Source organism: Helianthus annuus, chromosome 11 (genome assembly GCF_002127325.2).
Source record: "Helianthus annuus cultivar XRQ/B chromosome 11, HanXRQr2.0-SUNRISE, whole genome shotgun sequence".
Classification (NCBI taxonomy): Eukaryota; Viridiplantae; Streptophyta; class Magnoliopsida; order Asterales; family Asteraceae; genus Helianthus; species Helianthus annuus.
The window spans coordinates 135,429,765-135,440,489 of NC_035443.2; the positions used below are offsets into that span (position 1 = coordinate 135,429,765).

At 39.7% G+C, this 10,725-nt stretch overlaps 2 protein-coding genes across 2 annotated transcripts; one reads left to right on the plus strand and one right to left on the minus strand.

The window, feature by feature from the left end:
- Nucleotides 1–1,865: 1,865 nt before the first annotated feature.
- LOC110888266 lies at nt 1,866–2,483 on the minus strand. Its single transcript, XM_022135798.1, has one exon. The coding sequence runs from the start codon at nt 2,481–2,483 to the stop codon at nt 1,866–1,868; it is 618 nt and encodes a 205-aa protein (XP_021991490.1).
- A 4,887-nt stretch (nt 2,484–7,370) lies between these two features.
- On the plus strand, nt 7,371–8,452 carry LOC110888265. The gene is made up of 2 exons (XM_022135797.1): nt 7,371–7,813; nt 7,915–8,452. Exons 1-2 carry the CDS (start codon nt 7,371–7,373, stop codon nt 8,450–8,452), a joined length of 981 nt encoding a protein of 326 aa, XP_021991489.1.
- The last annotated feature ends 2,273 nt before the right edge of the window (nt 8,453–10,725 follow it).

The window sequence follows — 10,725 nt, forward strand, 5'->3', positions numbered from 1 at the left end:
AGGTTATTTCTATTCGATTTTACATCAATTATTTAAAGTTCTTTAATTGTCGAGATTTTAATTTAGGAACTCCGCTTCAAAAGATATATACCTTTTTACTAAGTGGGTTATCCTACATTCATAATAGTTATATGGGTATAAGTGACCGCATCAATTCACATTAAAATCAAAATATATATGTTTATTTATTATTAATAATATATAATATATTATATGTTGGAAAAATATTATAATTTTTACAAATGAGACAATAGTTGGAACTTATTTTCGTTAATAAATCAACATAATTTAATATTTTGATTTATCATATTGAATGTAAAAATTGAAATTATATTGAATATAATAATGTCCAAAAGCTTTGGTTAACTAATGCTTAACAATTGATATTAGCTTGATATATGCTTATACTATTAAAGAACTTGGGGAAATGGTGGAGCAGGTTAATCTTCAAGGAGAAGCAAAGTTGGTGTTACATGGTATTATAAAAGTGGCGTCTTGGTATATTTGAAAAGCGAAAACGCAAAAAGATTTACTAATGAGACGGTTTGTATAGATAAGATTATTCATGATTTTAAGTTGATAGGGTTTTTATGGTATAAAAGTAGATCCAAAATAGCGAAATATTATGAAAAGATTGGTGTAGTTTCAAACTGATGTAAGTGGTTTTAGTTGGCCGCTCCTATTTTAGAAGTTGTGTTGTGAATAAAACATACATTTGAACCATTTATAACTTTTTTTGAACGGCCAACTAAATAACCGGATAAGCATCCTAAGATGCCCTCAATCGAGTAAATGAATCTCCTTTTACATAACGGTCAATGTTGGATGCATACCCGAGCCACTAAGCCACTAGTTCCGGGGAAAACCCGCCCGCCCGAAGGCCTACTGCGGTAAAACCCGATTCGGCTCGGTTTCAAACTGGCGACCTCCACAGAGGTCTAGTTCTAAACTTCATTGCCACCACCAATGTCCTTCAAAGTGATCCTAGTGGGAGTTGAACTTAGGAACTCAAAGAGAGAAATCAAGTGACTAACCACTAGACGAACTTGTTAAGATGGAACCATTTATAACTAATGCCAAATGATTATGCAAACCTAAAAACTTACCTCACTTTATTTATAAACTATGGTTACTTCTATTAACTGAAACTCCCATGAGCTGATTTTCTCTTTTACAACACTATAAACTTTGATTTACAATGGCTTAATTTTGGACTGATTGACTGAAAGATTTCAAATTAGTTGTATTCATGTAATATCTCAAAATAAACATAAAAAAGTACTTTATCATCAAAAATCAGGCAAATTAGATGGATGTAACCCTAAAATCGCGGAAAGATATGCATCCAATATTTGAAGCAAATTAGAATATTGATATGATAGTTTGTGTCTCAAATGCATGTCTTCATTATAAATTACAAACTACACATTTTATAATAAAAGAATTACAATAACATCAAATTAATAAACAGGTAATTTACATCGAGATAGTTGGTAAACGGGCAACAAGCTGCGCCGCTACCCCTTTTTGAATAGCAAAACTAAGCCTTTTAAAGGTGAAAAACAAGATTTACATTTATCTTGAAATTAAACTCACATCTATTGTAGTAGAGGTCACTACACAAACACAACAAAAGTACAAACAATCAACCTAACAATCAATGAACAAACTAAAGAAAACTTTTTCAGATCTTTTGTACTTGTACTGTTGTACATCATGCATCATCACATGTACTTGATGCATTAGTTATTGTAACATAAGACCCAAGATTTGTCCAAACAACAAGGAGACAAAAGAAGAAATGGACACCAAGGACTGAAACCCTCCAAAGCTTTTTGCATGGTAGTTCTAAACTTTTAGTGACTTTATCCAGATCTACAGCCCACAATTGACAAAAAAGCTTTCTTCATGATCACAACCGTATATGAACCACCACCACCACCACCACCATCAACACTAACTGAATCAGATCCACCACCATACATGTTTCCATGATCAAAAGAAGAACCAAAGCTCATGAAACGGCGTCGTCTTCTTGACCTATATCCATTGGAAGAGGGAACAGCAGCAGTAGCACTACTCATTGAAGATGACCATGAGGATGATGATAGAGAGGATGGTGAGGATGCTGCCACGTGGCCTTTCTTGCTCACTTTCATGTTCAATAAGAGATTGTACAAGAACTTGGATCTTGTGTGGTATTTTCTCTTTGTGTGTTTGGTTTGATCAGGATCAAGATTTGAGGTGTAGTAAGAAGGAGGGGGGGTAAGTGGAGGGACTGAATTGTCAGAAAATTTATGTTTAGGGGTACCAGGTTGAATTTCCCAAGTAAAAGGGACTGAACCTGTAACATTACCATAGTATACTCTGAATGAAGGGTTTGCTGCTGAAGTTTCCTTGGATAGAAGTTTGGAGAAGAATTTGTCATCTTGTTTGATCTTCAGGGGCTTACGTGAAAATTCTGGGCTGCTACTGTTCGGCATCTTGATCTCAGTTTGAGGTGAGAAGAAGTTGATGATGAGAGAGAGAAGCAAAGAGGAGGGAGAGAGAGAGAGGATGTGTGTGTGTGGGTGGTAGTTGAAGTGTACATGCATGTTATGAATAATGAGGAGACATTTATATAATTTAATCAAAATATTATATAGCTAGGAAATCAGTATAATCAATTTATGCCCTTGTGTCATAATTCGGTTGACAATAGGATCTTACTTAGACAATTATTTAATTATTTATCTTTCTTGAATATATGTATGCGGTTCAAAAAAAAAAAAGGAAAAAAAGAAGCGTGTGAATGATGATTCTACTCTTCGTTTAAATCATAAGGCTTTGCGGTACGGGGTTTGTCCCTCTCATGTCCTGCTCCAGCGCCTCCGTCCCCCCATTCCCCCCTAGCCGGCGTCCTGAACGTCGAGTTCCAGACGATGGAGCCGGTCCTCCCCCTCTCTCACATACCTATACATACAACTTATATATACATATTAGATTCATCCCTCATTTCCTCACCTCCATCCTCTTTGCCCAATTTCTCACACCCGATCTACGTGGCGCCTACGTGACGGATCATCCTCCAAGGGAGGACCATCTCCATACCGCATAACCTAACTACTTAATTTTTTTTGGATTAACTCATTTTTTACAATTTTTTTAACTAATGGTAACTCATACACCTCTAATTCTATTTCTTAATCTATATTTTTGTTCACAGTAAAACATAGACTATAAGGTGGTGTTTGTTTTTTAGGAAAAGTACTTCTAAACCTCTTTTGTCTTCCCCAAGCAGACCACGCGCAGACATAAGGGTATGCAACTTGTTTGTTTTTTAGAAGAGCTTTCTCTAAAAAACCTCTTCCCCACCTCTTTCTCGTCCAGACATTGCCTTAAGTCTTCAAATCTCTTCAAAACATATCTCCTTCTCAAAACACACATCTCCAACCCTAATCCTCTATCCAGCCGACCTCCACCACAGCCGCACCCCCACCTCCACCTCCGGCGCAGCCCCCACCCCACCTCCTCGTCCACCACAGCCGCAACCCCACCCCATCGTCCTCCTCCGTCTGCATCTTGACCCTGTAACATCATCACCGATCAACAGCAACGACCCATAACATCATCACCGTCCACCTCCGGCGACCCCTTCACAGCCGTCACATCATCACCGTCCACCTCCGGCCTCCTTCACCGCAAATCTCAATTTTATAAAAAAAATGGGAGTTGAAGCATCAGATGATTCCAGTATTGCTGCTCGTGGAAGATTAGCTGTTCTATCTGCTCATCTTTCTGCCTGTGTCGAATCCAACAAGAATTAGGTTTGTTATTTGTAAAGTTTAATTAGGTTTTGTTTAGTATTATTTTTTCTGAATTTTGATTTATCTGATGAAATTGAAGTGATATTATTCTGAATTTTGATGTGTTTGATGCAATTGTAAAGTCTAATTAGGTTTTATTTGGTGATTTTTTCTGAATTTTGATGAATCTGATCTAACTGTAAAGACTGATTTGTTGATGTTCATTGTAGACTGTAGAGGTTTTAAAAACAAACACTCTTCTCCTTGCAGACCGCAGAGGTTTGGTCCACCTCTTCTGCAACAGATGTCTGCAGATGTGGTCCGCAGACTGCAGACATTTTTTCTCTGAAAAAACAAACATCACCTAAATCTCTTTGGAGGAATATCTTTTCTTCACACACTTCTATTAGGCTATAAACTCTTTGGTATTTTCTTTTTTTGCATAATTGTTATTAACTAGAATAGTAGATTCAAGAATTTTTTCAATGGATTTCTTTTGTAGATTCTTACGATTTTTTTTCCAAATTACAAAAGGTTTTCACTAATTTTTTCACTTTTTTCCAAAACGAGTGGGTTACTAAGAACATACAAAGGTAGGCTAAATCCACCCTGACCTGGCTAACTAGATGGTGAGACGGATAGAGATAACGACCAATGTTTCAGAACCGGATTGGACGTCAAACTGGTCTCCTTAACGGTTCACTGGTCCAACCGGTCGGACCGGTTAGACTGAATGGCGTCATGAATATTATAAAAAATAATATGGTGAAATTTGAAAAATATATTAAAAAAAACCAGTCCAATTGCTGTAAAAGTCGGTTTGACCGGTTGGTTTCCCGATCTAATCGCCATATCGCCGGTTCAATGTAACCCCGGTCCAATACCATGACCCGTACCGGTCCAACCTCCAATTCCCGGTCCGACTGGTCGGTCCGATCTGGCTTTCAAAACACTGATAACGACCATTAAGGTATTTATTTATTATTTTTCGTTATTTTCCTTAATTTACCTATTTTCTACATATCTTTATCTCTCACGTTGATTCTCTCTCTCCGATATCTCTCACGTTGATTCTCTCTCTCTGACTAGTTAAAAAATCTGGAATACACTCATGTCTATCAGTGCGTGTATGTATGTAATTTAATTATTAAGTATCCAAAGTTATTTCAAACAAATGAATATATAAATGAAACAAATACTACAAAATGACTATTTTTAAAGGATTGGGGCAAAACCGTTAAACGACCAAACCACAAGAAGCAAAACGGAAGTTTACTCTAAATGAAACAAATACGAAAAATACAATATAGAAACACTGTAAATATATTCTTTTAGCAATATATTTATCATATTAGATACAACAATCCAACCAAAAAAGTGTCAAAACGATTTCATATGCACCCGTGTATGAAAAAAATCACTACTAGAACCGTCGGTAGGTAACGTAAAGTCCAAAAGGTTATATAAGAAATAAGTTTTAAAATTATTGAAATAAGGTAAATCTATACATGATGTTTTTTTTGTCCTAGTTAGTAATGTGTGGTCATTCATTCCAATCAATGATAATGTAACTTACATCTCTTGCCTAAAGTTACAAAACTAAAGCTAAGTTAATCCAAAACATAGAATAATGAACTGATATAACTATGTTTAGGTTTAATGAAACTATAGAGAACTATAAAAATTGTTAAAGAAAGTGACCTTGTAACAATCAAGTATTTTGTTATAGTATTTTCGATATCAATGATTTTCGCCTAGTGTCCTAAAGGATGGAAGCAGGCAACAGGGCAGAGGAGGAAGAATGGGTGTTTCCACATGGCAAAAAGAGGGCGGGAGCAAGAGAGGAAAGAGGAGAGGCCAAACGTCCTCAAGTTCTTTGTCACTTACATTCCTTCTAGGTGTCGGCCATGGGATCTGGCCAACGCCTTCAGAAGCTATGGGGAGATCGGAGGGGCGTTCATTGCTAAGAAGAAGGACAAAGAAAGGACTTTCGGTTTTGTCAGCTTTAAAGGGGTGAGGAACACAGCTGAATTAGAAGATAGCTTACAAAAGATTAAGCTTGGGGGCAACAAACTGAAGGTGAACGTGGCTATGTTTTCCAAGGAAAATGGCGATTGTGCTCATAAGATTGAAGCAGGTTCCAAAAGGGGGGAAGGGGCCCCGGACATCCTGATGAACAGATCTTCTCCAGTCTTGGAAGAAGATACTGTGGACATTGATCCGGTTGTGTTTACCCTATCTGATCTCTTTGGCAGGGCTTACGTCGTCAGGGCAAAGGATTTCAATTCTCTAAGGTTGTTGAATGTGTCGATGCGTTCAGCGGGTTATGCGGAGGCGGAGATTCAATATATTGGGGGGTTATCGATCATCATGTCGTTTGCTGGGAGGTTTTTTGAGGATATGGTGATCTAGGGAAGTTGGTTCGAGTTGCTTGATCCTTGGATTGGCCAGTGTATGCCTTTTGAACGTGTAGCGTGGATTAATATCCATGGTGTTCCACCTCATTTGTTAGCCCAGGAGGTATTCAACATCATCGGTCAAAAGTATGAAAAGTTGATACAACCTTCTCGGACGGTCAAAAGTATGAAAAGTTGATATAACCTTCTCAGATGAAGGAAACTGACGGGGATCTAACTTTTGACCGGTTGGGGATCATTACGGATTGTGGTAACAGAATACCAGGGTGTCTGAATATGAGGTGGCAAGATAAGATTTACCGGGTGTGGGTGGTAGAAGAAACCGACCCATGGATTCCAAATTTCTTGGAGGACAAGGATGAATCGGAGACAATTTCATCGGGGAAGGTTGGTAAGATGCCGGAGTCAGATGTTAGGTCGCCGGAGAACCTCGGGACGGAGCATTTGGTAGCCGTTTTGTCTTTGCTAGAAGGGGAGGAAACGAAGAGTTTTTCTGGGGAGAAGAGCAAGACGGTGCATGGGGATATGGGGGGTTTTCCAAGTATGTCAGAGAATGTTTGTAATAATAACATTAATGGGTCATTTTCGGCTGGAAGGAATTTTAAAAAGAAAAAAATTAGTTAACAAGGGGTGGGCCTCTTTTGGGGAGCAATGGAACAGCTGTGTGGGCCAGTTATCCCCTAGGCCCAGGAAAATACCAAGAGGTGAAGAGAGTTTTTTTGTAGATGATATGGTAGGGCAAAAAGAAGGTACCAAGGTTATGGGCCACTCAGATGACAAGGGAGGTGACCAGGACCAAAATAGAGGAGTTATTAATCTCAACCTAATTCTAGAAACATCAAAGTCACAATCATAGGAGAGACTTTTTTCTGGTACAATGGGTAGGGACTCTGTGGAGGAAGGGGAGTGGGTTGATGAGACACAAGTAAGATCGATATCTCCGGAAGCTCAGAACACAATTGAATTCGGAAAGAATGTGGGGGTCAATCTCAAAGGGGTAGAAGAAAGGGTAGAGGCCACTCTACAAAAAGCGAAGTGGATCAGGGAGATTAAAGCGGCGGAGAAAGTGGCTTTTGCTGCTTTTCAAGAAACTTGGCGCTCAGACATTCTGGATGCCGACATCGCTCTTTTCTAGGGTCGTTCGGGATGGGTTAAGGAAGTGGTTGATATGATCGGTAGATTGGGAGGCCTATTGTGTGTTTGGGATCCGACTGTGTTCTCCTTACTCTCGTTGCATAAAGATCCCAGCTCTATGCAGGTCACTGGGTTTATTAAAGGTTGTTCAGTTCATGTGAATGTACTTAATATTCATGCTCGTCAAAAACCTGTTGAAAAAGGGGATTTATGGAATCGGATTTTATCTCAAAGAGATGCCGTGTATGGGTTATGGGTTCTAATCGGGGATTTTAATGTGGTTCGTACTGTTAAAGAAAGAAAAAACTCGAAATTCAAACCTAACTGCGCAAGAGACTTCAATAGCTTTATCTATAATGCTGAGCTTTGCGAGTATGATCTTAAAGGTAGCAAGGTCACTTATATCGTGGATGGTGAGCGTGGTAAGAAATTCAGTAAGATAGACAAGATTGTTGTATGTAAAGAGTTTCAAAACAAGTAGCCAGAAGCCTGTGTCAGAGCCTTGCCTCGAAAGTACTCGGATAATAATCCATCCTTATGACAGTTAAAAATCTGAATTATGGCCCTAAACCCTTCAGATTTTTTAGTTCGTGGCTTAATCGGCAAGATTTTCAGAATATTGTGGTTACTGCTTTAGAGAGTTTTTCTCGTGATGGGCCTCCCGATGTTATTTTGATTCAGAAACTAAAATGGATTAGAGGTGCTTTAAAATCTTGGAGGGATGATATTCGAACCAAGGAGGGAGAAGATGAGTTGAAGGCGAGGGAGGAACTGGAGGAGTTGGAACATGTCATGGAAGATGGAGATTTGTCCGACGAGGAAGAATGGGTCAGATTAGAGTGTCAAAAGAAACTGAGATTTTTGGAAGATTGTAAAGCTAAAGATCTTCGACAGAGGGCGAGAATTAAATGGGCTATGGAAGGGGATGATAACACGGCTTTCTTTCATGGGATGGTTAATAATAGAAAAACGTCGAACGCTATTCAGGGTCTGTTCATTAACGATGTTTGGATCAACAGCCCGAACAAAGTTAAAAAAGCTGTTTTTGATTATTTTCGCACGATATTTAAAGAAGATATGGTGGAACGGCCAGCGGTTTTTGAAGGAGGAGATTAAGCCGGCAGTTTTCGAATGCGGCAGTGAACGAGCCCCGGGCCTAACGGTTTCAACATGAAATTTATTAAACGATTCTGGAAATATTTCGAGAATGACTTTGGTAAGATCTTCGATAATTTTTATAATGAAGGATGTTTTTCGAGGGGGTGTACGTCTTCGTTTATCGCGCTCATCCCGAAAGTCAAAGACCCAGGAGTATAGACCCATTAATCTTGTCGGTATTATAAACAAGGTCGTCTCCAAAGTTTTGGCCCACAGGTTAAAAAGGGTGATTGGCTCAGTGATTTCGAAGAACCAAACGGCTTTCCTTAAAGATTGTCTTATCCTAGATGGGCCGCTTATTTTAAATGAGACGATAGCATGGGCGAAAAAAAGTCACTTCGGAGCTTTTCTTTTCAAGATAGATTTCGCCAAAGCCTATGATTCGTTAATTGGAATTTCGTCAATTCGATTATGTCTCAATTGGGTTTTCCTCCGCGATGGTGCCGTTGGATTCACGATATCCTATCTTTGGCCAGATCTTCGGTCTTAGTCAACGTGGCCCCGACCTTTGAATTCAAGTGTTCCAAAGGGATGAGACAAGGAGATCTGATCTCTCCTTTCTTATTTTTATTCGTGATGGAAGCTTTCTCCAGTATGATTAGGAAAGCGAGTAGTGCGGACGCGATTAAAGGCATAAGGTTGCTTAAGAATGATTATGAACGTTGCTCGCTTGTTAAGGTGTTTCTATTTAAGTTCTGGCCTTAGAATTGATATGAGCAAATCGGTTTTATATGGGATCGAAGTAAGGCCTAGTGAAGTTTTGGACAAGGCTTCGGTTCTTCATTGCAAATCTAGTGAGGTCCCGTTTGTTCTCCTGGGAGTTTTGGTAGGTGCTAGGATGTAAAAAATCGAGAACTGCAAAGATGTTTTTGACACTTTTGAAGCCCGTCTGGCTAGATGAAAAGCCTCGTTACTATCGATTGGGGGTAGGGTAACGTTAATTAAGTCGGCGCTTGAAAGCATTCCCAATTATTTTCTATCTCTTTCCAAGGCTCCGGTGGGGGTTCTCAAAGGGCTTGAAGTCATTATTAAAAGGTTTCTATGGGGAGGTAACGACTTGGTTAGTGAAATGAATTGGGTGGCTTGGAATCGAGTCTCGATCCCAGTCGATAAAGGTGGTTTGGGGCTATCCAAGTTGAGGGATGTTAATGCGGCCCTTCTAGCAAGGTGTTTTTGGAGGTACAGGAACGACGATTTTGGGCTATGGTGAAAAGTTATAGATGCCGTTCACAGGTCTAAAAGGTGTTGGAGTTCGGTTCCGGTTAACAAGCATATTGTAGGAATCTGGAAAAATATTGTTAAAGCAGTGGAGCAAACTAAAGAGGCTGGGGTTTAGTTGATTCATAACCTTAGAGGGAAAATGGGAAATGGCAACAACATCAGGTTTTGGCTTGATCCTTGGGTTTGTAACTGTCCGCTTAAGGACCGGTACCCGCTCTTCTTCAGAATTGAGTCCGAAAAGAGGTGCTGGATTAGTGATCGGTTTGACTGTGGATCGCAATCTTTCTCGGGGCGGTGGGCCTGGAAAAGGGAGCCCAGCTCTGGCCCGGAGCATGAAGAATGTGCCTCCTTGGTCTCTCTTTTAATGGGGTTGGTTTTATCCGATTCTACTGACAAGTGGAAGTGCATTGGAGGTAAGGATACAAACTTTCCGGTGAGGGCGGTTAAAGAGTTTCTGAGAAGTGGCGAGGATTATAGTAACAATTTTGTTTTTAAGTGGTCCAAATGGGTGCCAAAGAAGTGCAACATTCTTATGTGAAGAGCCGAGATGGGTCGCATTGCAACGGTTGATGCCTTGACAAAACGAAACTGCTACAATGGTGATGACGTTTGCGTGTTGTGCAAGGAAGAGACGGAAACTGCAGAGCATATCTTCTGTACTTGCTCGGTTACTTCGACGGTCTGGTCCAAGGTTACTCGGTGGTGTAACATCAGCCCCATCTATGCATTCTCCATTAGGGACCTGTTGGTTGTTCACGAATTTGTGAATCTGGGTTCCATAGCTACAATGGCTTTGCAGGGAATTGTTTTGGTGGTTTGTTAGGTGGTGTGGAAAGCGAGAAACGACAAGAGATTTAATGGAAAAGAAATGACGGTCTCCGATATTGTCCAAGAGGTGAAGGTTTTAGGCTTTTTGTGGTATCGTAATAGGTCTAAGAATAGAAATATTGCGTGGAGCGATTCATGCTGTTTCAAAATAATGTAAGTGGTTTCGTTGTTTGTTGTTTTGG